The sequence below is a fragment of the Cyprinus carpio genome, chromosome A12 (assembly GCF_018340385.1).
Source record: "Cyprinus carpio isolate SPL01 chromosome A12, ASM1834038v1, whole genome shotgun sequence".
In the NCBI taxonomy this organism is placed as follows: domain Eukaryota; kingdom Metazoa; phylum Chordata; class Actinopteri; order Cypriniformes; family Cyprinidae; genus Cyprinus; species Cyprinus carpio.
In genome coordinates this window covers 12556498-12584182 of record NC_056583.1, presented here as the reverse complement: position 1 = coordinate 12584182, position 27685 = coordinate 12556498, and the positions used below count along the sequence as shown (strand labels likewise).

The 27685-nt window shown below is 38.6% G+C and overlaps 2 protein-coding genes across 6 annotated transcripts in view; both read left to right on the top strand.

Annotated features, from left to right (window-relative positions):
* The window catches only part of LOC109109095 (outer dynein arm-docking complex subunit 2-like), a 54536-nt gene extending 44822 nt beyond the window's left edge, over window positions 1–9714 (top strand). For both annotated transcript variants that reach the window (XM_042767599.1, XM_019122215.2), the window contains exons 18-20: window positions 423–611; window positions 1615–1836; window positions 9473–9714. In XM_042767599.1, the coding sequence (XP_042623533.1) occupies window positions 423–611; window positions 1615–1836; window positions 9473–9586 (525 nt within the window). In that variant the 3' untranslated portion in view covers window positions 9587–9714. The remainder of the gene's footprint in view (window positions 1–422; window positions 612–1614; window positions 1837–9472) is intronic.
* Window positions 9715–16273: 6559 nt separating this feature from the next.
* mkxa (mohawk homeobox a) overlaps window positions 16274–27685 on the top strand; it is a 28128-nt gene continuing 16716 nt past the window's right edge. The window contains exons 1-6 of one of the 4 annotated variants that reach the window (XM_042767596.1): window positions 16274–16366; window positions 16948–17281; window positions 17900–18176; window positions 20493–20652; window positions 21883–22036; window positions 26034–26363. In XM_042767596.1, the coding sequence (XP_042623530.1) occupies window positions 18001–18176; window positions 20493–20652; window positions 21883–22036; window positions 26034–26363 (820 nt within the window). In that variant the 5' untranslated portion in view covers window positions 16274–16366; window positions 16948–17281; window positions 17900–18000. Of the gene's footprint in view, window positions 16367–16878; window positions 17282–17899; window positions 18177–20492; window positions 20653–21882; window positions 22037–26033; window positions 26364–27685 lie in introns of those variants that run through there. The other 3 variants (XM_042767595.1, XM_042767598.1, XM_042767597.1) reach the window with 3 other exon arrangements.

Here is a 27685-nt window from a genome sequence, read left to right as displayed (position 1 = left end):
TACTTTGGCATGAGCTTTCATGTGACCTGGGGCTATCGGGAGAAAACACGTCCTCCAGCATGGTGCCACCAAGCCTAAAACCAGCTCTGCTTTACACACACACACACACTCACACACATAGACTAAGGGAAAAATAACAAATGCTCTTTTTTTCAGCCATATTTCCTCTCTGAGGTGAGTATATTCTCTAGGTAGTGTGGACTAATTGAGTTTGACGTACAGGTTTCATAGTGACAGAATGAGTACAGACTTGCTGAATCTCACAGTCTGTGTCTCATCCCAAAACATGCTGGAGTGTCTCCAAGTATCATAAGAGAAATGTGTCTTTTCTCAGTAGTTTAGTGAATGATTTAACACATGATAAAACTCAAAAATGAACATTTTCACAATTCATGACATTTTTTTGTTTTCTCTGTGTTTAGGATGCTGGAGAAATGGTGCGTTCCTTTGTGGGTGGTTTGGAGCTCATTGTTAACTTGCTAAAATCACAGAATAAAGACGTGCTGGCCAGTGTTTGTGCAGCCATCGCCAAAATTGCCAAGGATGTGGAGAACCTGGCAGTTATTTCAGACCATGGTGTGGTTCCCATGCTGGCCAATCTCACCAACACTGTGAGTGCTGATCTAGCCATGTTTCATATCGACAAATTTACTTCTCTGAGATTTTCCTATTAGTCATTTCACAGTAAGCCTCTTAGAGGCATTTTTGTTATTCTAACATAAGCCAAGCAAACAGTACAGATACCTCATAATATTAAAGTATTTTTCTGTTACTGAAAATGCATTATAACCAATGTTCCCTCTAAGCTGCGCGTATGCACGGCTGCACAAAAGAAATAATATGCCGCAAACAGGACAGCCGCAAAAATGAGTTGGGAAAGCCATTTGATTGTGAAATAATTGCAATGCTTGGGCAAACCACTTAAGAGTTGGTGTCGCTATATAGAGTTAGAACAGGTGAATGCGGTTTACAGGAATGATGTTCGCCAAATAAGTTGAATACTGCAATGGTTGCGGATGAAACAGCTCAACATGAGAACCAACGCAAACGCAGTGACGTGAAATAAAACCTCATCATGATTTAAAGAAGAGTGGCTTGATTAAGTGGTGGAAATAGTGGATGATGGGCACAAAATGGTAACAAAACTAGAGACCAGTGTAGCAGTGTGCATAATCTACTACATGGGGATGTTTTAGATAACTGTAAAAGAATTCACGTTCACATTTTATATGACATTTTGTTATATTATAAATAATTGAACTGTTCTGTGTGAGATATGTTTTAATAGAATTTCTTTGTAACAGCACTGTAAAAACTTTTTCTCAGGAAACCTAAAATGTGCATCATTTAGTTACATCAAGGGTTGGATCAAATATAAATGGCACATTAAAGTAAAAAGTTACACACTTTTTTGTGTGCGTGCTGTACAGGTCTGGTATATAGAATGTTTTTGCTCAGGTGGCCGAAATGTCCTCCCAATAGAGAAAGGTTTTGCTCAGCAAGAAAAAAATTGAGAGGGTACACTGGCTATAAATATACTTTCAATTGTAACCATAATATCTATTCTATTCATTTAGGTTTTCTCTGTCCCCCTTTCTTTGTATGATTGTACAGGTGGACGATAAGTTACGGCGATACCTGGCAGAAGCCATCGCCTGCTGCTGTATGTGGGGGAGTAATTGTGTATCATTTGGGGAAGCTGGAGCTGTAGCCCCACTGGTGCACTACCTTCACTCAAAAGACCCTTTGGTGCACCAAGCGACAGCCCGGGCTCTGTTTGAGCTGTCTAAAGACCCTAACAACTGCATCACAATGCACGAAAACGGAGTGGTCAAGGTACTGATTGGACTGCATGTTAGTTTTAGATATTTGCATACCAGTCACCTTTTTTTTGCATTGCTAGCTGATAAAACTTTTCCAACTTTCTCCAAAGTACAAGCAGTGTTGGCACACCGCAGCTTGCAACATGTTAAAACATCACTAATAAGCTTTGAATTTATGTATTTCAAAAAAAAATTGAGCAATGAGGGCAGTAAAACAATGCATGGTTTCTTTTCTTTTTTTTTTGAAGAGGGGAGGGGTTGATGGTTTGGGGGGGCGGAAGTTAAGACATTTTCTAACTGTCATGAGAATTCAGTAGAGCAAACAGCAGTGTATACTGAGCTTCTCTCCGCCACCCCCCAGTTATCCCCTGTGCCCTAGCATGCCAGGGCTGCTGAGCATTGAAAGGCTGTTGCGCAGGGAACAGTTGCTCAGCAAGCTGCTGGGAAGAAGGAGCAGAATGTGACTGTGGCATGACTTTGGTCTGGGGTGACAGAACACTGCTGGGATACTTTCTGAGTGGCAGGTTCTGGAATCCAATCAATATGCTGCTCAAATCAAAAGATACACTCTATGTTAGACAACACTGCCTTACATGGTCTTTAAAACTTTCCGTAATAATTGCTCAATTTACAAGTAACTAAAAGGATTTATGTGTTATGTGTGATGTAGGTTTTATTGTAGGGTTATTTAGGGAAAACTCCTAATGCCAGAAATCAAGCATTTCAAGATTTGGTTGTTAGAGTTACAGGTCTAGACTGCAGAAGCTCCAAAGAATGTATTTTATTATTGAACTCTATAATGTCACCTAGTGATTAGCATAGCCTTTAAACAAACTATTCCATTCTCAGAAAAAAAAATGTGCAAAAATTGTACCTTTACGGGTACAACAGCTTGTCCCTGGGGCATTACCCTTAAAGAGACATATTTTACCTTTTTTCTGACACTGAAAGTCTAAGATGTCTTTTATAAACTTAACCAGCATCCTACTCAGACTGGGCTAAACATAGACTCAAGATACTCTCTACCTGATGACTGTGCTCGCAGGTAACACTAGTGAACTATGTATTGTTCAATAAAACATGTATGACATGTTATTTCTGCCATGTACACTTTAATTCAGTTTAGGAAGAAAAAAACTTGTTTTGCCAGTATTCAAATTTAACCACATTTTACTTTCCCAATGAGATTTTCACATGAGAAAACTGTTTAAGAGCTCGTACATACAGTTAAAAAGCTTCCCCCACACCCCCAATAACAACTGGATATAAATTATGAGAGTGGTTGTCGTGTTGCAGCCAAATATTTTTTCCCATGTTCCTTTAATATGGTGTGCTGTAGTATGATCTGCTGGTGCAGTGAATGTGGTTCAGCTCAGCCCATAATTGGAGGCTGGACTGAACTTGGGATGTTCCAAAAGAGTAATGTCCAATTTGCAAAAGTTAAGGCAAAGGGTTTTTTTTTTTTTTTGCCTGGTTTAAGCAATGATAAAAACTGGACAGCTGTGTGTTGTGTCTGTGTGAATGCTTGTGTCTGCATGTGTTGCGCTATCCAGCCTTCTATTGCGCCCTCATTACATCTTTAACTTATTCTCACTGACATATTTGCTGCCTCCACCTGGACAAACACAACTGTCATTTAAAATGATATATAGGCTTTTGTGACAGTAGACGTGTTAAAACAATATTTCCTACCATTGTAAATGGCTTTCGAGAGACAGTTTATCAGGGAACGATGTCTTTGCTGCAGTCTAATTTATTAAGGGGTGTAAAACTCAAGTCTGCCTCTTGCTATTATTGCAATCGTATTTCAGAGTCAGAAGCTCTTTTACGCCCAACAGCTTAGAGCTGTAATGATTTCCTCCGCTCTCTCTCCCTTTCCCGCTTTGCGTGCTGTGCCCTCTCAGACTTATGTTCTGTCTGTAACTTTGCAGCTCAACATTTTTAATGGTGTAGGACTCAGTCCCCCAAGCTTGAGCAGGGGAAATTAAGCATTGAGAAGAAAGTATTTTACACTGGAAAATACATTAGAGATGGTCTCTGCACCCTCTCTCCAAATTCTGCCTTTTTACACAGTTTATTTAAACTCAAAAAACAACTTTTAATATTCCATTTGAATATTTCATATCAAAGAGCATTTTAAATTGGTTCTGAAACAAAAGCCTTTTATGATTTTACAAGTGTGCTACACCTTAAAAAACAGACGTATGAAAGTTCAGCCCACTTGGGAACTACTATGGCTGGGGTTGCTGATCTCTGAAAGACACAGACACATTTTCTATGAACACCATTCAACATGCTGTCCGTCCTGTAGCCTGAGGTATTTAAACACACACTTCGTTTGATTTGACATGTACGCTCAGTATCTCACAGCTTTTATTCGGATGTGCCTCGTTGTGTCTGATGCTCAGAAATCTCTTTTCATCCAGTCTCTCTTTCCCTCCAGCACACCGCCACAGCTTTGCAGATTGTTTGTTGAAAACATAAATCCTTGCAGACAGCTTTAGCCAGATTTTTCTATTAAAGAACTCCTTTCATAGTCAAAAATACCTTTGCCAGACAAATTACAAAATACGAACTGTAATTATCAGCCATTTTCATCTGAGAGGATTCCAGCTGGTGCGAGTTGCCAGATCCTGGTATGTTTTGTGTGGCTTATACTGTATTTTTTTGTGGACTGTGAGCCTGCGCTTGTCATGTGTGAAAGTCTTCTGATGTTGCTTCTGTTTTCCCTCCTGTCCTGTTTATGTGTTCAGAACAAACCAGCATGCGTGCAAATGTGCTTATATGAGCAAAGTATGAAGGAGAGATGTAAAAAGAGCATGATTTAGCCTTGACCTGTAGAAATATTCCATACGTTTCATTGTAGTCATGGTCTGTGTGTAGCTGGTTGAAGCTGCTGTGTATATGGCAAGCAGATGACGTCCTTATACACACTCGGGCTATTCAGTCTTTCTCCAGTCTCTCTTTCTCTCTCTCTCTCGCTGAGCTCTCTGATCTGGCTACTGTAGCATGTGTCTGAAGTTTGGAGTGTTTTATGTCTTGAAACAGCATGACTCGACCCTCTGTTTCATCTGAGGTGAGGAATGCAGGGTATCTCAGGTGTGAGAGTAGAAAAAGGTTTAAGAAATATGTGTGGATTACATATATAAAAAAGCCTTAAGGACTGTTTTTTTTCTTAGCATGTTTATTGAGGCATAAGAATTAAAAAACAGGAGGGAGAGCCTGGAAAATAATAAAACAAAGATTAAACGAATAGACTAATATAATAATTTCAACCCGAAAGCTCAGATAAAATGGATATATTAAAAAACTAACAATAAATAAAAAAACACTCAACAGAATTACTATTGAACTAATAAACTAATATAACAATGAAAACATTAAATAATTCAAAATATTAAATACTATAATAGTATATAAGTGATTCTAGCATAACACTTTTTCAGACTGATTCAAACAGGTAACTTGTCTTTTTGAAATTTAAAAGAAACTGCTGATTAGAGTAGTTTCTTTTGATGATCAGACTAAACTGGACACACTTTTTAATTCAAACACAAAAATAGCATGAGGGACATTGGTTTTTGATCCACTAAAAATCTCCAGTTCATACAAGTAATTTGTTGTGAATCTGACAAATTAACAGTGTTGTGTGTTTTTGTGTGAAGCTCACAAGAACAGTTCAATAGGCAATTTAGATTCAAAACCAGAATCAAAATGAGCTTTATTGCCAGGTATGTTTATAAAAATAATAATATACAAAATAAACAATGTACAAAATAGCAAAAACACAATATGTTATATAGACAAATATGTATGTACAGGTATATGTGCAAATTTGAAATGTAAATAAGTATGTGTGTTAAATAATGAATAATTGTGTTGTTCCACGTTTATTGTTAAATGTCCATGAGATGGATTGCCTTAGAGAAGAAACTGTTCCTGTGCCTGGCCATTCTGGTGCGCAGTGCTCTGTAACATCGACCAGATGGCGACAGTTCAAAGACGGAGTGTGCTGGGTGTGAGGGGTCCAGAGTGATTTTGCTAGCCCTTTTGCTCAATCTGGATGAGTACAGTTCTTGAAGGGTAGGGAGGGTTGTAACAGTGATTCGCTCAGCAGTCCGGACTATCCACTGTCACTGACTTATGAGGTCAGATTTGGTAGCTTAGCTGAACCAGACAGTTGTAGAAGTGCAGAGGACGGATTCAGTTATGGTGGAGTAGAAATGTTTCAGCAGCTCCTGTGGCAGGTTAAGACTGCACCAGGCAGCCAGCTCTTTAACCTCCTGTCTGTAAGCAGACTCGTCACCGTCCTGAATGAGGCCGATGAGTGTGGTGTCATCTGCAAACTTCAGGAGCTTGACAGAGGGGTCTTTAGAGGTGCTGTCACTGGTGTAGAGAGAGAAGAGCAGTGGGGCGAGGACACAACCCTGGGGGGTGCCAGTGCTGATCGTACGGGTGCTGGATGTGTATTTTCCCAGCTTTACTAGCTGCTGCCTGTCTGTCAAGAATCTGTTGATCCACTGACAGATGTAGGTGGGCACAGAGAGCTGAGTTAATTTCGGCAGGAGGACGTTGGGTATGACAGTGTTAAAAGCCATTCTAAAGTCCACAAACAGGATCCTCACATAAGTCCCTGGTCTGTCTAGATGTTGCAGGATGTAGTGTGCAGTCCCATGTTGACTGTATCATCCACAGACCTGTTTGCTCTGTAGGCAAACTGCCGGGGGTCCAGTAAGGGTCCAGTGATGTCCTTCAGATAACCCAAAACCAGTCTTTCAAATGATTTCATGGCCACAGACGTAAGAGCCACAGGTCTGTAGTCATTAAGTCCAGTAATTTTGGGTTTCTTTGTGACTGGGATGATGGTGGAGCGTTTGAAGCATGAGGGGACTTTGCATAGTTCCAGTGATCTGTTGAAGATCTGTGTGAAGATGGGGGCCATCTGGTCGGTGCAGGTTTTCAGACGGGCTGATGTTACACCGCCTGGGCCTGGTGCCTTTCTAGTAGATCAATGAATGGAGAAGGAAACGGGTATATGTAGTATAGAGGTAAAGAATTGTGAGGGTAGAGGATGAGAACAAGGGGAGGTGGGTGGATGGGGGCTTTTGCTGAGATTTAAACCCTCTCCTCAGGAAACGGCAGCTTACCGCTGCTGCACTTAACACCACAACACCTACATGCGTGACATGGCATGTGTGCGCAAGCGTGCGTACATGTGTGAGAACTTATGTACATGTGCTTGTGCTGAAAGAGAAGCCTGGGAAAACATGTTTTCGCTCTACCTTCCCGGAGGTCAGGTTCTTGCGGTGTATAAGACAGAAGAAAGTCTTAGAGGCTCTCATTCATTTTTCAAACATAAGGCAAGTTATCATGTTACTGTGGTTTGGGAGTATTTAACAAGTGGGGTATTATAGTCTGTTCAGGAACCAGCTGGGAGAGTTGAGAGATGCAGGGGTAGACAGAGAGCAATGCTTATCTGAGGCTCCGCTCCAGGCCCTAGGAGCCCCTGTTTGGCCACGGCTGAATAACACTCTATGAGCTCTGGCAAACGGAGGCTGACCCTGTCGCAGGCATCCTCTGACTGCTCACAAAAGCAGCTTGTTTGATCGTGCTGGCATGTCGCTGCAGCCTCGTGTTTGCATCCGTTCGCCTCTTCGAGGTGTTTTGGGATCTATTTTAAAAATGGAAAATCCAGCTGAATATGAAAACTGAGTCATTCATGAGCTGGAGATAGACTGCTAAAATTATGTGAAAAACCTGGAAGCAATTTAAACAAATAAAGACTCTAGAAGAGGAGAGATGCTATCGAAGCTGTTGTTTTCTCAATTTTTGTGCATGTCAGTTCAGTTCAGGAATCTGATGGAGCTTAGAGAGAGAACATTAGTCTTTCCATCTGTTTATTCTTATTATTTAACTTTTAGCAAGGAATTTTGGGAATGTCTTGCCTCTCTGTGCCTTTGCCTAATGTTGTCTATAAACTTGGTGCATTTGTGTATAACATGAAAAGAGTTCAAACTTAGCCTTACAGTAACAAACATTATACTGACAGTGACATTTCAGCCATGATCTCAACTCCACAAGCACTGGCAGTTTTAGAAAGGTTTTTTTTAAGGATGTACATTATATTGGTACAAAACATTACCAGCCAATATTAGAGATATTTTTTTACTTTCAGCCCATATTGAGTATTGTCATCTAATGCTCTCCCAACAAAAATTCTGTCATCATTTGCCCACCCCCATGTCATTCCAAACCCATAAGATTTGCTGATCTTCAGAACACAAAGAACTATATTCTCTCATCATATTTGTCCATCTATTAAAAGACCATATTATATACTGTATGGTAAACATTGGGACAGAATTTTGAGTTGACTCTTTAATGTAGTTATAAATTTGAGTATATTTGTTGACAACATACTCTTCTATCCTACCTTTAAGCATTCAGAGTCAAAAAGATCCATGGTTCTTGAGAGTTTGACCATGGCCTGCATGATAAAGTAAAACTTCTTAAATGTGCTGGCATAAACTGGATGAAGCTCAATGAATGACCTCCTATTGGTACTGCAGTGAGGGACACACACTGTCCAAACAGATGTAGACTGCCAATTGTGCCAGTGTGTTTGCCCATGGTTTGTTTGTTTGTTTGTCTTTCTCTCTCTCCCTTGACAGAAATATAACTGTATTGTACTATGTTGTATAACTTATTTTTTTGTCTTGTTTTGTTTTTATGGCTTTTTTATGCCTTTTTATTCAGATAGGAGACAGTAGAGAGATGACAGGAAATTACTGGGAGGAGAGAGGGTAGTGGGATCTGCAAAGGACCTCGAGAGGGGAATCGAACTCGGGTCGCCGTGAGCACAGTTGCCCTATATGTCGATGCACTAACCACGAGGCTATGTTGAATAACTTAACCACAGTGTGGCATTGGCTCAAACTCTAGCCCTTAGGTTCACTTTGTGTGACAGTATAATAAGTAACTCTCGTTGTACAAAGTTTTTAATATATAGTCAGAATGTTCCAGAAAGTGGTCTTTTTTAGAGTCAGAGAGCCTGTTGTTGAGAGAATGGATCAAAAGAAGCGGGTTACACAAAGCTGAAGTGGAGGGATCTGATATGACCTTTGATCTGATGGAGGGCGCTGCCAAATTGTGGTTTAGTACATGGCTAAATGTTAAGGGCTCTACAGCAGTCCATGCTTTATGGACAAGAGGAGAATTTATAAACAATTACTCAATCTATTCATTACAGTAACAAAAACATAATTCCGCTAATAAACTCACTCACACACAAACTCTGTGCCATATTCTCACGTTCTACCTCTTATCTTGCTCTCTCAGTGCAACTAAACACACCGATATGTGAGTTAATGAGCCGGCGCAGGACTGCTGCCATCCAGTAGGCATTGGGCCCCAGGAGCCTTAAACTCCTCTGGCAAAAATCTGCAGTGTGCAAACAGTTGCATTTATAGCTTAATAACCAATTAGATGTCTCCTTCAAGCCCCAGGAAATAACTGCTGTCAAAGGCCTTCGTGAATGACTGTTATTGTAGCTGTGCGGTTTTCGTTCTGTCTACTGAAAGGAGAATGTTGGCCAGCGTTATCATTTCATGTTGTGATGGCTGTTTCTGACATGTTCCTCCCCTTTGCAGCTCCTGCTCATCATGATCGGATCCACGGATGCGATTCTACAGGAGGCGGCAGCCAGCTGTGTGGCAAACATTCGATGCTTGGCGCTGGCCAATGACAAAGCTAAAAATGGGTAAAAATGACCACATCTTCCTTTCAGTCTCACCCGCAGTGGGCAACAAATGAGTTACTTTACCCACTCAATGAGTGATCAGCTGTTTTGACCGATGTGTGTTTATTTAATAAAAGGAAGCATTTAGCCAAAGCTAAACATGTCATTAATTCATTCGTTGGAGTCTACAACCCTGGCTCACCCTTGTTTCAGCTTTTTATCCGTCAATTTCCTCATTGCAGCATCTAATTTAACAATAACAATAAACGCTTTCTTCTCCTATGTGTGTACACGCCAAATGTTCCACAGTTTGCATTCTCTGAAGTGGTTTAGAGCATTCATGAATGCAACAGGTACTGTTGTCCACACGTCTGAGTAACAGGCACATCTGGTGATGTGACTTTTGTTTAAAAAGTTCATGCAACCCTGTAATTGAAGACTGCTTACTGATTAAAGCAGAAGCACTTACCATATTTTCTTCCTCTCTCTTTCTTCTTTCTTTCTTTCTCAGATGGTTTCACATGCACATGGACACAATAGTTATTCAGACCTTGTGAAGAGCACGTACACAAACATTTAAAGAAAACACATTCTCACACATGGTTTCAACCAGACAAAGACAGTCCCATTAATGTGAAAAAAATAGCTCATAAATTCAGTCAACGGTAACGTGAATGCTTGGAGAACTTGGGACAATGCATTAGCATGTCCCTTCTGCACTATGAGTAAATATGATTTTGTGTATAATTATAAATATAACAAATACATTTATATATTATTATAAAATTATAATAAAATATTTTATAATAATAATAATATTTTTGCAATTTGATAAATATGTCCTGCAGTTATTGTAGGTATAAAATGAATAGTGCCCCAAAGCTGCCGTCTTTTAGCGAATTTCACAGTTTTTAAGCTAAAAAAAAAAGATATAATATTAAATAAATTAAACATTCATTATTAGCTTTTTGTGAAAATTACTTTTGCCGATCAAACAATATCAGTGCACACTAGGTAATCTGTCGCAGTACATCGTGTTTCTTTGAAGGACTATAGAGAAGAGTGTCTGGTTCGCAAACTGTGGTGCTGTTTTAGCCTTGTGATGTCCAGTGCTTGTTTTAAATTCATGTTTCCATGAGCTACAGAAAGTGTGGAAATTAATTCAAAACAAATTCGAAATCATATAATTGGATCTGAAGGCATTGCAGTAATTATTACATTGAAAGCTTAAATTAAGTTTTATTATACCCGCCTAAAACACTTGTGATGATAACCAACTACCCAGTGTAATGTCTCTGAACATTTGATGTGCAATGTCTCTGAACAGTCTCAGAAATCACATTTGCAGTTTTCTACATTATTTAAATATGCGAAATAGGAGACAAACGGAACTGAATACTTGAATGTTGAATCAATATCGCACTTGATTACAGCTGATTTCCTGTGGCTCCACATTTGTCATACTTGATTCTCCTGTGTTGAGTCTATCATGTATGGCTAAGTGCAGTTTACTTCAACAGACTATAAACCAAGAGACTCTAAATCAGAATCATTGACTTCGGAGTATACGACTTTGATCAGCGAAAATAAATAAAGCCTTTCTAAACCCAACCAGTGCAGATGTTACAACCGCTACCCTTCTTTTTTACTTCCCCTCTTCATCCATCTTTGTCTCTCTCTGTTTCTCTCTCTGAGGTTGATGACTAGTAAGACATGCCTAACTAACATCATTAAACAAATGTTGCATGTTTGACTGAAGCACAGGAATTTAAGGGATGGTGAGTTGAGGACAGAAGACATGTTTAAGTCATTGGGTTGAGAATTAGTGCTCTAGCGTCTTTCTTCCTGCCCTGTCAGCTTAAAAGTGCAGACCGTTCTCAACCGCACCACCTCAGCCTGTTAAAACCTCAGTTCACTTCTTATCCAGCCATACCTTTGTTTTTTAAAATGATGATAGCTCCCTGAGATCTTAAATGAGAGCCACAATGGATCTCAAAGTTTTGAAAGCGCTTTAAAAGAATGCTGTTGTTTCTTCACTTAAGCAAACGTCTTGTGGATCTGTTATTTGATCAAGGATATTTTTCAAAGCTAATGAGGGGTTTGGTCACCACACACACACACACACACACAAACAAAAAAACACAAAACAAACACTATCAGTTGAGCCCTTTATATCTGGAAGTCAGTGGGGAGGGAAATACGCTGAGAAATGTTGCAGTCATGCCCTCACCGAGAAATCTGACCTCATCACAACAATCAGGAACCGTTTCCTTATTAGATTTTGATTGAATTACATTGAATGCAGTCTCATTTGTATAAAATCATAATTCGGTGTGTTTACTTAAGGTCGTGGTGGGATGGAGAGATGTAATGCATGTGCGTGCACGTGCTGTTTTTGTGAAAATGAAACGCGTCTGTTTGAAATGGAGGGTTCCCGCAGCTCCCTAGGCAGTGGGTTAGAATATTTCATAAAGAAACTAATGACTAGTAAAATTTTATTCCAAATATCAGAAGTGGCTTTGCCTTCCCTCAAGAGGACAGGAGGGATGTGCTTTAATATAAAGTGAAATTGGGAGCAGAGCATCATGGCCGCTAGAATACTTGGGAAGTGCATGCTTACTTGATGCATGAAGTTACTTGAAGTTCTCCATGCTTAAATAACAAGCTTTTTAGATTTTTTTTTTGTTTTATGCACATACACATACTAGTTTGCTTGCTCAGTACTTTGCAACACAGTGTTAGGTTTCCATTCTTTTGTGGACACAAACCTTCAATATGTAATACGCTCTCAAAGGTTAAATATGTATTGTAATGCCTTTGCATAACTAGATGGTTTTGGTTTGCTCGCTCACTCTCTCCTTATTGCTCCAGTTCCCTCCCTCTGTCTTTTTTTCTCTTAAATGGTTTAACTGCCTCAAATGAATTCTGACGTTCCCATCCATAAAGTGTAAATAACTAGCTGGCCTAACAATAAATAAACAGAGAAATGAGTGTGCAAATACCACAGTGTCTGGGTCGGCTTTCAGACCTGTCCCCTATAAAGAGCTCAGCGACTTTAATAAAGACTGTATTGGTGCTGACATGCTATGGATAAGGCTTACAGTAACATACTTTATGGAGTACACAGATTTATTATAATAGGAAAACTCACCTGTAGTATGCTATCAACCAGGGGCATAGGAATTACCTGAAAATGTCTACAGGTGGTGATAAATCTCATTAGCCTCTCTTCAAAATAAGGCAGTTTTAAAGAACGTCATCATTATTCAAGCATTTTTATAAACTTTGACAATTAGAACTAAAAAGTGTGGTTGCGCGTGAGTGATTTTTTCTTAAAAATGTGTTAAAAGTGTTAATTGTTTTCATCTGTTTAACAGTGTTAAATGAAAAAATATATATATATATACTTATTTTTGTTGACGTCTTATCTCCGCTAAATTGCATATTGTCAATTACTTGTCTTGTCTTGCTAATGCCGGGAGACCTTTGGGATCATGAATATCACTCACAACTGTATTTGCTCAAACTTAATGATTGAGTTACTCACTCATAAAGACAGTGTCTGCATCCAAATATGCATACTTACTTAATATACAGTACGGAAAAAAAAAAAAAAAAAAAAAAAAATAGTATGTTAAAGAGTTGTAGGCAAAACGTCCCCGGATGATTCTAGCAAGTTTCTAAAGTGCACATCCAGTGGTCACTTAACTATCCCATGATACCACGGGAGAGAATTTGTGGATAGCACGTGGCCATCACCACCTCGGGTGTGCATTATATTCTAATAATTCAACGGCCCATCGTCAATTATTCATATTATATTATTTAAAAATTACACTAGTGAATGAGTCTGATAAGACAATATGATAGCAACCTGATATAAGTGTATATACTAGGTATACCTTACCTACCTCCCACACACACATCAAACACAGACATATATAAGGCCTAGAGCAGCACAGACGTTTACCTTCCTGGGTTCTAAACCTGCCTGGGAGGCTTGTGGCTTTGGACCAAGAACGATATTATCCTTAACTTTTCATCAGGATGTGTTCATCAAGCTCTCAGCACCCATCATGGGTGAGAGAAAGAGAGAGGAGGTTGAGACCGAGACGGAAAATACAGACAGAGGGAGTACAGCAGCAGGCCAACTGCTGATGATTATCAGATTGTTTTTTTTTCTGCTCATATAGTGTGTTCGAGACTGTGTAATGGGAGCTTTTTGCTTTGGATTTTTACACAGCAGGAGAAGGTGGTGGTAACTGATCGGACCAGATATATCAAACTGCTGCCAATCATCCTTATGTGCCACAATCTTTTATGGTTTGTATGTATTTGATGTATTGCTGCTAGTTGTTTATAATGCTATCTGTAAATCACATAATGGCAGCATGTCTAAATGTGCTCCATGTAATGTTATATTGAAGTTCCTTTGTTCTCCTGAAATCTAAAATAAACCCTGCGCTGTCAGCATGCACAAAAGATTGTTAATATGAGGTCACGAAGCGTCCAACCTCGATACACCAACCGCACGAATAAGCAGCCACTTCAAAAAAGGAACCGTATTACCTCTAAAAACAATGCAAACTGAAAAGATAACAGCATGCCAAAACACAGAGCCAGGCGACCCAGTAGATTACTAAACAAAACACGACACGCATACTTCACAGGCATTGATGTATTTTAGGAAACCATCTTTAAAAGAAAAATGCTGCTTGAGATAGAAAGGCGAGGTGGGAAAAAAGGAACCAGTAGCTCACCACACAATTATTCTTCAAGACATTGTGTTTGCCAGATTTAAAGACACTAGTGCCATTCAGACTGGACACTGTAATGGCCGTAAGTATGTGTGGAAAAGCTGCTGAGAGTATACATACTGTGGCTGGTGCTTTAAATGTTTAAGGTAATTTGAAAAACACCGATTGAATCACTTTTAACAATCTCTAATGGGTGTAATTGTTCAACAGTTTATATTTTCCACAAGGCCCAATGATTTTAACAAATCTTGTCTGTGGCTTTTTTTAAGTGGCCCAAACAGCACAACCTTCAGTGGCTGCTCAACTACTATTTAAGGCTCATGGCTGGTGTGAAAATGCTAGTTTAAATGAGGGATAGACTGTATTAATGATACCACAAAAGGGATCTGAGATTTTAATGAGAAGACATGTTGACACCGAGGTAATGTCAGGAAATTACAACTACGGCAAAATAACTACCTGCGTTTAATTTAGAGCAGTTCCATTACTCTTCGGGTCGCCATGTTGGAAACAGTGAGAAACATGGTTGGATTTCGTCTAGCCCGAACACATCCTGAAAGCTCCAGCGGTGTGGTATTTAGTTGAATAAAACATCTTGGTTTGCCATCAAACGTGTGTCTATGCTGTAAGTGTGGTTTGGGTTTGTTCTTCATAAACACTTAATTGTTGTTTTATGCAGATGCTGTTGCGGCAACTCGGCAAATAAAACACAAATATGTTGCTCCAGCAGAAAAGGAAATAAAATAGTAATGAAGAACACTTGGGTTCATTACTCACAAGTTTAGTCAAAGATTTTCTGTCAGATTTTCTCTTTGCAAGCCAACCTGCCACTTTAATTTTAAAATAAAGGTTCCAAAAGGGGGTTTCGCAGTGATTCCAGAGTAGAACAATTCTGGGTTCCGCAAAGAACCATACAATGAACAGTTCATCAAAAGAACCATTTTTTCTTAATGTTCACAACGTTTTAATCCAGAACCCATTTTCTGTAAATAGATTGTTTTGTGCAAAGGAAAGTTTCCATGGATGTTAAAGGGTGGGTGTTCATAGAATCATTAATGCTAATAAAGAACCTTCATTTTTAAGAGTGTACTGTCAAAGTATAGGTACAGTAGTCAGAGGTACCATCAGCAGGTCTTTTCCCAGGACAAACATGCAAGCTCTTTGGTTCTCTCCCGAGTTTTTCCTTGCCCACTGATGACCCATGGAGCTCCCTTGCGACAACTTGGTACAAATAAACCTGACTAGATCTTAAATAAGACACTTGGTCTGGCAGACACCCAGAGCAGTTTACTGGAGTGCATTTAAGGGTCATTACACTTTCAGCAAAGCTTCACAGCACACATTATCTCTCCCTCTGACCACACCACAGCAGTGGGCATCCCACAAAATGAAGTACACCACAAAGTGGTGTGACTACCTGGCCAGGGGCATGTGGTTACCCTGGAGATGCCACTGTTAGAGTAAACCTGTGGGCACCCACATGTGGTAAGCTCCTGGTAGAGACGGTAAGAGAAAAGACATCATTCCAGTGGTCGAGCAGCACTGTCTTTTTCTCTCCATGAACTGCCTTCACGAGAGGAATGAGTCACCCGGCTGATGTCCGGGAGTGTTTGTTCATTAAATAGGTAAAAATACACCCAAATAAAAGGAACACTCCAATTATACGGGGCGTGAGGAGCGCAAATGTGCCTCCGAGTTTAGTCACTTCACCTCCAAACACTACCCTGGATAAACCCGAAAGACACAATCAATGGCATTTAATGCGACGCGTAAGTCGTGTAATTTGGTTAAATGAGAGGGTACCAGAATCACATCGATGCTCGTGAGGGAACTCACGCGAGCAGCGTTTACTCAGTCTCCCGATAAAGCATCGCAGATGGCGTTGATATAATTAATTTGTTTATATATTGGTTTATGGAGGTTCTTAAGCGAACTGGAATAGAAGTAATTGTAGACCTCGGTAACCATGTTTGGAAAAGAATTAAGTTGTTCAATGAAGTGATTCTGCTCTCAAAATGAGGTCTCGAGGGATTTTCTGTCCTACAGCGGTAAGCGTTCTTGGTGAACGAGAGGAACCCAGACTTCCGCAAGGTCTCACGTTATTACAGGGAACGAAACCAAATATATTGTTAAACGATAGCATGCGATTTGATATTACGTATGATATGAAATGGAAATTAGATTAAATTAAGACAAATCAGTAGCCTATCTTTATCAGGGCCCATTAAGCAAAACGTAGGCTATATATGATGTAACAGGGTGTTGCTTGATATTAATTTACATATTTTAAGTAAGTAGTGGATATAGCCTATAAAGTAATTTGTAGACTAATAGGATATGGAACCAGTATAACATGTTTCAAAATAACACTGAGTTACAGACAAATAAATACATATCTGTTACAACACTTCTATAATTATTTTAAGGCATTGTGCTTCTGAACATAGCCTATAAGTATTTTCTCCCACGCCTACATCTAAATGACTTATTTCCCCATTCGACTGCAATTTATCAATTCATTTATCTCACGTAAAAATTGTGGCTGTTTTGCACATCAGACTCAGGTGAAGCTCCTGATCAGCTGCGTCCAATGACACGAGCTCTGGCTGATTTTGGTAACTCTGTACAGCTCTCGTGCAGTCGGGTGATGGACGCGGTCCAGACCTGAACCCACACAAGGGAATACACTGTTGCACTGGACGTCTCCCGGTAGCCTCCCCCTGCAGGCCGGCGGAACCGGCATAAAACAATCACTGTATGTTCGCCGTCTGAGCCGCTTAGCTGGGAAACACGAGACGACTCGTGTATTCATGTTCCCGGGCGCGCCTGAATAAAGCACAGAGGCGAAAGCGGCTCGTGTGGTTTGCGCACAGGATCTTAGAGCGGAGAACATGTGAGAGGGGAATGGGAAACTGGAAACTGGATTACACTTTACAGAGAGACGCAAACGGGGCTACGTTCAGGTACGTTCATTCAGCCTACATTTTACAACTGTTTTCAGTTATGACTTGTAAATATTTTTCCTCAGTGAGTCGTGTCGCGTCACATTCATTGAACTATATGACAGGGATGTCACAGTTTTTGATTCATTTCCATCGCGCTCTACTGAAGTCTTTTTTTTCCCCTCATAAATATTTGTTTCTCTCTCCATAAGAATGTAGTCCTAAATTAATATGTAAAAATAGATAGGCTAACTACGGTTATAAAAATTGTCACATAAAATGAAGCTCGAGGATAAAACTTATCTATAATAAAAAAAAAATCTATTTGTGTGTTACCTCCAATCATTCATTCTGAATAGGCTACTTGATGTTTTGCAAGTTTGCATGAATAAAATGTAGAAGTTTCATCAAATCAGAGTCATCAGTTCCGTAAAAAATACTCCTCTCTCGCACCCACTCAGCGCTTAATGAGTGCTCAGGGATTTGTTTTGACTGAAATTATCTTCTTTACGAATTTTTACACTGACATTAAAACAGTCTTTACCCACTGAAAATGAAGTTTTTCTGAAATGTATGTCTGGGAGAACTCACCGATGACAGTAAACACAAACAGGCCTATCATCTTTTTCTGTTTCGCAGGATTTTGACAAGGCGCAGCGGCTCCGTTGAGTAGGACATCCCCGCGGCGGCCAAAGCGCTTTCAGCGGACACTGGGGGAAATAAGGACTAATATACCAAAGATGAACACAATTGTGTTTAATAAGTTAAGCAGCCAGGTTTTATTCGAGGAGAAGGCGAATGAAGTGGAAAGAAGCAGTCGAAATTATTTAGAGGTGATCGATGGACAGCATCCGGACCTGCTCGCCAGCAGCACAGTCATCAAAGACAGCTCCGCTATCCGGCACCGGAGATCCGGGTATGTCCGAAACTTCGGGGTCTTTTGTAAAATGTAGCTACTGCAGGTTCATGGACATGTTTCCTACGTAAATAAATAAATAAATAAATTTATAATACTCCAAAATTAAAGCAGATGCACTGTAAAATATTTCCATCATATTTCAAGTGAAATATTTGTTTCCATCAATTTAACTCGATTTTTCCTTCATCAGTAAACTCACTCGAAATGGTCTAAAAATATAAAGTATTTATCACTGCAGGTTGTCACATTTTAAAGTTTTAAAGGTTTCAATTTTTTCGCACAGTTGATGACAACTACTTTGCACATCGTTTATTTTTCATGACGGAATAATTATTCTGATTAGATACAATGCAGAACAAAAACGGAATCCGCATGTAATGATAGCCTGTTTAAATCACCTGTTCATTTTAACGCTGTTAATGCTTTAACCTTATTTAAGATAGAAATCAAGTTGTTCAGTTTCAGAGAAAAAGCAGTGGCACGTCCAACTGTTTGACTTTTCATAGTCTTTGTGTTTTCTTTCCGTAGATTTGCGCTCAGTTGTGGTTAGAGAGCATATGGTTTGAGTTTACAGCCTGTTCGCCTCCTTATCTGCGTTGAGGTTTCAAAAAGAGAATTGCAGGAAATTAATATTCACAATTCAATTAAGTCGCTGTCGATGGTGCTGAATTAGCAGGGGCTTATCGTTCGGGTACACGAGGTCATTCGTGTTCGGTAGCAAATTTAAAAACACGTCCAGGTCTGTTTCTAATAAATAAACATTACCTTCAACTGTATGTGTGGTCCAGTCAATCACGAATATTTTTGTAGTGAGGGCGCAGGAAGAAACCATGTCATCCCTTATTTGCACTCCGACCCCAGCGCGTTAAGCCTCGCCGCCCCAAGCTGTTTACCCCAACCTGTTTTTATTTGCAGACAACACAGTGCTTCATTATACGACTGCGATACGCAGCAACACCGAACCTGAAAGTGATGTCTTGTGAAAAACTTGTGCAAACATCCTCCGTCTGGCTCGCGCTTACTGAAGGTCCGTTTGCGCGAGTAAGCGGAGCCATTAGGATAACACTATAGCTGCGCTGCTCGCCTCAAGGGGAATATCACTGCTAATGAAAATTATTAATATAAATACAGAGGTGTGTGTCGCCGATATCAAGAACAGGGAGGGAAAAAAACTTCTTTAGGTTGATAATACAGTTCTGGGTTACAAGGAAAATATTTGCTGAACATGAACCTCGGAGCATTGGGGAAAATATGTTAAATGTGCAGTCAGGTTTTTGGAAGATAACAAGCTGATATAACAGCGCCATACTGACATCTACAGGTTTAAATAATCAGCTTCTGTCCTCTCTTGGAAATAAAGGTTCAAATTAGAAGAAAAGCTGACTTACTAATGCTAATGCTATAAAGGAGAACATTTTAAAGTTCCACATTTTTTATACTTTAGTTCTTCGGAGAACCACCTACTGAAACCCATACGCTGATCTGAAGAACCTAGCTATATTTAAAAAGAGTTCTTGATAAAAGAGGAACCATTATAGAGACCTTTATTCTTAAGTGTGATAACATGAATTGAGAATAAAAGTGACTTCTACATAATTTGTTGTGCAAACCATCTTACCTCTCAGTACAGTCTAGAGATTTTTCTTTTTCAATCAATTCAATGCAGCACATAGCACGTGTCATTGTGCAGATATTGGATTACATGCAATTATTTCAGTGCACTGTTTTTGTTTTTTGCAGCTGGACTGTGAACTTTTGAATGAAAATCCCTCATTGGGAGAGTTAATAATAGCGTGATGCTGGTTTCACAGAGCATGCGTGTTAATTATGCTCTCATGTAAGAATATTTAACCCTTACAGTATCTCTTAAAATTGAACATAGGCCTAACACTTTTACATGTTTTTCTCTAAATGTCGCTTGTATTTTCATATTTTCAATATGTAAAAGTTATAAACATTTACCTCAAGGTCACTGGTCTGCTTATTGCATGTCACTTTTAGATAAAGGTGGTTGTTATTTTATATTGATGATGTTGATACTTCTACTAATAATACATTTTTTAATTTATTCTGTTAATTTTTCTGTTACTAATTTACATTGCTATTTACTGTAGATTATTTTCCTGACATTTCCTTGCAATAAAACATAAGGCAACAAGAAAGCCCCTAAAAGAATTAAAAATACTTTTCTCTCTGTGGAAAATATGTAATAAATCAATCCTATGGAATTTCTCCACATGAGTGCCCATTCGTAAGTCTTGTTTGATTGTCATGAGATTTATGTGGCTTTTGTTGGCTTGTTTTTCTCCACAGGTCTCGTCAGAACCCAGGAAAGGTACGGCATAAACGGCAAGCTCTGCAAGACATGGCCCGGCCTTTGAAACAGTGGCTCTACAAACACCGGGACAATCCGTACCCCACTAAAACAGAGAAAATCCTTCTTGCACTTGGCTCACAAATGACACTTGTGCAGGTAAGTTCATTTTCCACAACTTTTCCATAAATGTGTTACCAAGAGCTACTAGTTCTTGACAGAAGGATTATTAAAATGACAGTTTTCTTTTACACTGAGATGAAAATGCAGGTGTTCATTCCAAACACGTTGCAACCAACTCACATTTACTCTAGTGAAGGTTTCCTTTTTTTAATGTTTAGCCAATATATCTAAAAATTCAGAGACATTCTGGCCTGTGTTTAACTCTTCACATACAGTATGTGGTTTCCAGTCTGTGCTGAGCGTCAGTTTGTGTGTACATATCTGTCTCAGTCTGTGTCTCTGTATATACATGAAGACATAAACATGTTCTCTAAATTTGTTAAGAATTGGGCCATCCTGAATATCCTATTCTGGATGACCCTACACATTTAATCTGGTTCTAATATTCATGAAAAGGACCCATGTGAGCAGACTGCACTGCAATATGGAAAAAAAAGACTTGCAAACACAAAACTTATGCTCAGTTTCAGTGAATAAATAATCTTACGTGACTGAACAAATCTTGAACTTCCCCAGTCTTTAGTACCTAAGATACACCTGGACTATTTTTTTCCATTGCTAGAGTATTTTGCTACCACATGCTATTATACTCAATGCTTCCTTCACAAACTGGCCTCCATTGACCTGTTTAAAGTGAAAAAAATGGATTTTGCTCTTTGATAACTTTATATAAAGCAGAATTCAGGAAACTCAGGGCTTGAATAACATTTTTAAAGCACAATGCCTGTCATAAGTGGCTTGAAGTGTATCAGGCATGAAAAGTTTTCCTAGTATAACATCTAATGGTTTCTGGTTTCTGTGAAATGGAGAAGGCTGGGTTAAATATTGTTTTTATTGCAAAAAGACAGACGTCGGGCAGAGGAAAAGGAATATTATTAGGTGAGAGTGGCAGAGGCCAGAATAAGCACCCAGGTCGTCATCGTCTCAGTTGAAGAAGACTTAATGTATTGTTACGTTCACAGTGTTCCTGGGATATCTGTGTGTGGCATCAGCCTGCTATTTTTATTAGTTTTCATACTGTTCCGATAAATAAAGCAGTCTATGGGTCTGTTAATCCAAAAGCACATCTAGGAATGGAAGCCAGTAGGAGAGAAAAACTGAGTCAATTCAAGATACACGTTAAACCAATCTTTTGTGTCTTTTTTAAGCATTTATAATTCCTTATAATTCCCGAGTACCATTCCAACACACTCCCTCTTTTCTCAGGTGTCTAACTGGTTTGCAAATGCTCGACGGCGGCTGAAGAACACAGTTAGGCAGCCTGATTTGAGTTGGGCCCTTAGGATCAAACTCTACAACAAATACGTCCAGGGCAACGCGGAAAGACTGAGTGTCAGCAGCCATGACTCCTGCTCTGATGGTACGACACTCTCTCATGCTCGCACACACAATCAGCCATGTAAAAATATCTCTCAAAATATCTTATTTTGTGTTCATCAGAAGAAAGTCAGTCATTGAGGGTGATTAAATGATGAAATAATTTTCATTTTTTGGGGTGAACTATTTCACCAATATAAAGTTTAACAGTTGGTCATTGAAAAAACGCATATTGATCAAGCACTAAAGAAATTTGGGGCAAAGAGTGTCATCCCCAATGTTTGTGGTTGTTATGGTCCAGGATGAAACACATACAGTACACACACTCACACTCACACACACATACACCTTAAGAAATAGTTCAACCAAAAATGAGAATCCTGTCATGATTTACTTACCTCTATGACTTTCTTTCATCTGTCGAACACAAAAAAGGATCTTGTGGGTTTTTCTGTCAATACAATAAAAATTAATGGGATCAAATATTGTTCTGGACCTTTGACAAAAACCATTACAACATTCTTCAAAATATCTTCTTTCTCAAGTCAGTTTCTGATTCAATAGCACTTGAGAGTTTCAGCTGATGATTATCTAGGTTTTACTGAAGACATACAGTACAGACAAAAGGTGTGCTGAAAACAAGGACAATCAAGAGATAAATACCAGTAATGATAAATGATTTATTCTTTTTTTATTCTGCCTTTTCGTAACAAAAGGGTGAGGGTGAGTAGCGAGCTAGTGAACTATCTCTTTAAGAAGGTGCATATGTAGTCAGACATGTTGCACAGATATTGCAAAAAACACTGTTCATAACTGTTTAAGTATACATACACCGTGGAAGTAATACGGCTCTTTAAAACAAAAAAGCACAAACAAATTCAACTATCCTGGTGCTAAATTTGTGTGGTATGAAGTGTTGTGGTATTTATAAGAAACTGGGATTTTATTCAGCATGTAGCTGAAACAGACCAGACAAGACACTTAAATGTGGATGTTTTATTACACTGCAGTCAGTGCAACACTCACTCCAAACATTTTTATAGCATCGTATAGCAGCCGAGCCATAAATCAGGTTCGGGGTATGTTGAGTGCAGCGCTCGTATGTGCGTCCTCCTCTGTGTTTAAGCTAACTGGACAGACGCGTAGGCTTACAGACAGTCATGCACGCTGTGATTAACACGCCACAATTGGGCGTCAGGACTCAACCACAAACACTTGCACACAATCTTGCGCTTACATGCACAAACAAAAAAACATCCTAGGTAACTATCTAAAGTTCTCTCTTTTCCTTCTCTCTTTCTCTCTCTAATTCATACGCTATGGTGTTACAACTGAAGAGATGTTGCTGGCTGTCTGACAGACTGCATGCTTGTTGGCCGCATCGTTCAGCATAAGCATCCGCACACATCCCCCTGTGCTTAACAGTGACCTCCAAACACACACACTGTTTATGGTGCCTTGATTAGATGTCTTGGATGACGACACAAACTCTGTGGTTAAAAGAGAAATGCCCTGTCCGTGGCCTTAACATCTGTCTCGTCCTACAAATAACTTCCTTCTTTTCTTACACTGGAAAGTGAAAATTAAAAATGATTGCGTCAACATTTCCAGAAGTGTATTGATAACTAGTTATGTTGGTATGGGTAAAGTTTTTGATGCGCTAAACATTTTTTCTTTTAAAAAATCTATAGAAAATTCACTTTTCCAGAGGAAAAGAGCAAAGTGTCTTATTCTGCATTTTTGTATTAGCTGTTAATCAGAGCACACATAGAGTAAAGCATAAAAAGTTTATATTGTCATGGTTGAGTAAATAATTCACATGAAGAAAAAAAGAAAATTATTGTGTCATTTTAAGTGACAATTAAGTTCATTGACATTCAACGTTGCACTGCTTTATTTCTATATAAAGAAATGAGGGGAGAACTGTTTAGATGTGAAAGAGTGCCGACCATAAAAAAAAAAAAAAAATAATGTTTATTTCTTCTGTTGTTGGGGTTGATTTTGTGACCTGTTTTCTGTGAGATTCACCAAAATATTGTGAGCCATGATTATACAAGTGGAACATCATGTAACATCATACAAGTTGTTTACTATGCATGTTAAATGTCTAGCTGTTTAGAGGGAACATTTGTTTGCACAGACGTTTCATCAGTCTGTCGTTCACATGTCTGAGCTCAGTAATTATTCGCTACAGAAGATCTGAGCTTCAGACACACTCTTCACATATTTGAGTCAAGATAGAGCCTTGCAGTGAAATCCTAGCTCACTTAGGAGGCATTCACTCACGCAATCCTAACCCTGTATCCTAGGAAATATTGCATTTGTGTGAACTCCAGTGTTTACCTTTGTTTCCTACATTATGGAATGGTTGTCAAGGTAGTATACAATACATGTGCACTAAAACATACATACATGGGGCAAAATGTGTGCTGAAGACCACAAGGACAAGTCAAGAGATAAATAACAATGGTGCAACTGCAAGTGCTAAATGTTCTAATTTTATTCTGCAACAAAATAATTAACTTCCTTGGAATTGTGACATTAGTGGCAATGTCAACAGGGAGGAAACATTTTGGACCATCCCTTCTGCCCTTGATAGTTTTCTTTCAAAAATGAACAAACAAAGTCTCACAAATCATCCAGCAATAAAACATGCCTCTTATGTGTCTCTTATTTATGTTCTTTAATGAATATCTGATGGGACTACAGGTGGCTGAGCAAATAATAAGAAATGAATGATTGGTTGTTTTTTACAGAATGATCAACGGAACAGAAAGATCAACAGAACACACTCTCTCTGAGATATGACATTGGAATGTCTGAAGGTTTTTTTTCCCTGTTGATGAGAAAGTTAAAACTTTTATTGGTTTTGTTACCATAAAGCAGAATGAAATCAGCCGATTTATCACTTGAAGTTCTACAAAAGTTATTTATCTCTTGACTTGTCATTGTGGATTGTAGTATTTTGGCAAAAATAACCGACAACTCCGTACCATGATTAATGGACATCATACGTTTTTGCATTTACCCTTCAGTCTAGAATAAAAGCTGTTACTGTGTGAGAGTAGATAAATCTATATATTCAAAACAATCCAAATTTACAAATAAAAATATCCTAAATCTAAAATAAGTCTCTTATGCTCACCAAGGCTGCATTTATAAAATAAGTCTCTTATGCTCACCAAGGCTGCATTTATTTGATCCATAATAATAAAATAATATTTTTTAAAAATAATAATACTGTGAATGTTATCACTATTTAAATAATTGTTTTCTATTTGAATCTATTATATAATGTAATTTATTCCTGTAATGGCAGGAAGTTAAAAAATTTCTGTAGCCATTACTCCAGTATTCAGTCTCAAGTGATTCTTCACAAATCGTTCAAATATGACCATTTACTGTTGAAAACGGTTGCTCCTTAATATTTTTTTGAAATCTTTGAATTTTTTTTCAAAACTCTTTGATTAATAGAAAGCTCAAAAGAACAGCATTTAACATAGAAATCTATTGTAACATGGATTAATTCTGATTAATTTAAATTAATTAAATTAATTTCTTTAAGAAATCATCAAACAACCAAACTTTTGAATAGCAGTATAGGTGTCATTCTTGTCCACCGTTTTTTTTTTTTTTTTTTTTTCTTGCCTGCTTGTTTGTTTTGCTTGGATTTTTATTTTTATTTTTATACTTTCTCAAATTATGCCATACGAGGCTCAAAGATTCAGATCTTCTTTGCTTCAGCCTCTGTAGCAGTAATCAGTCTCTCAGTACCAAATTTGATCTGACACGTTCGCTTGCAGTTGGGAGGCCCGTGTTTCCAAGGAGTGTAATCCAGTCGAGAATTTTCAGTGTGCTGGAGGGGTCATGCAGAAGAGAAGGGTGATTAAATGAGAATGTGACCGTGTCTCTCCCTGCTGAGATGGTGTAAATGGCAGGAGATCAAAATATTGACTTTTTGTAGTTCAGTTCTTTTTCTTTTGCATGCGTCTTCTCAAATGTGTATTAACATATTTGTATGTATTGTGCATCACATCCAGATGGTGACCCACCAGCACGGGCCCAGGTCGGGGAGTTCAGTAAGCCAATGTACCAGAGCGTCATCAAGAAGGAAGGTGGCGCTGTGGGTGCTGGTCTTCGAGCCGCTGCAGACGCCTCATTGTCTGATGACTATGTGTCACCGCCCAAATACAAGAGCAGCCTGTTGCACCGTTACCTTAATGACTCACTCCGTCATGTAATGGTGGCTAACGGCGTAATGGACGCAAGGAGGAGGAACCACTCAGGCTCTTTCAGCTCTAATGAGTATGATGAAGACCTGCTGTCACCGTCTTCTTCTGAAGCAGAGGCCAACTTTATCTACAGAACTGGTGAGCTGCTGCCAGTCTTACATTCTTTCCTTGCCTGTCACTCTCTCTCTCACTCTTTTTCCGGAAGAAAGGCATCTTGAAGCTGTTTCCTCAGCCCAGTATCAGCTGTGTTTTGGTCTATGTATGATTTTGGCTTCTTGTTCTACAACAAGGAGAGTCACAGAGGGGTCATATGTTTTCTCTATTCTCTATTCTGTACATACACATAGTTCTATAAATCATTTTATTTCGACCTGACATTTGTAAGCGTTTTTTTAATAGTATGAAAATACTAGTAAGTTAAAAATATTGCAGTTCAATAGTTCATAGAATGTGTGCATTTTATATTAAGCTTTGTACATTTGATATAACGTTTAGGTCATGGAAGTTCAGATTTGAACTTGCAATGAAAAAGAACATACTGTACTGTAAACATAGTTTTTTAATCAAAAGAGAGTTCGTCAGGGAAAGAGATGTTTGTGTGTGTGTGTGTGTGTGTGTGTGTGTGCGTGCGTGCGTGCGTGTGTAACATAATTTTAAAGAGTGTCTGTCATGTCTGAAGTGAGCCAAACTCTGACCTAAAGAATTTTCTGTTTAATTCTTTTCTATTGTGTATCTAAAACGTTTCACCTCACGGTAACGTGTCACTATAGAAATTCCAGATGTCTCTTTAGGGCTTTCAGCTTTTAAACTATTCAGATCATTTCTGAGGTTTTTAAAACAACTTATGAAAAACATTAATATATATATATATATATATATATATATATATATATATATATATATATATATATATATATATATATATATATATATATATATATATATATATATATATATATATATATATATATATATATATATGTATGTATGTTAAATGTTATGATTTTAAATGAGATTCAATGGCTGATGTGCACAGACACATTTTTGCTAGGAGACATTAAATTAATTGAAACCGGCAGTAAAGACTTTTACATTGTTACAAAAAAATAAATAAATATATATATTGAGAGAATGTGTTTTGGTGAGGATTAAAAAACTTCTTTCAAAAACATTACACAATCTTACTACCCCAAACTTTTGAACTGTAGTGTACTTGTATTATTAAGTAATAGTATTTGGAAAATAAACAGCTTTAGTTTAATAAGTAAATAAAGAACCATTTTTGGCCATTTTCTCCCAATTTCTTCATTGCAGCTGCTTGAAAATGCCTTTATCCACTTTCTTGAGCTTTCACCTAACCCAGGATTTCTCATCTACCAAAAAAAGCCAAGCTCTGCCAAAGTTTAGGCCTCTCTAACTCGTCTGTTTAAGGTCAGCGTTGGTTCAGAGTCCCTCGGTAG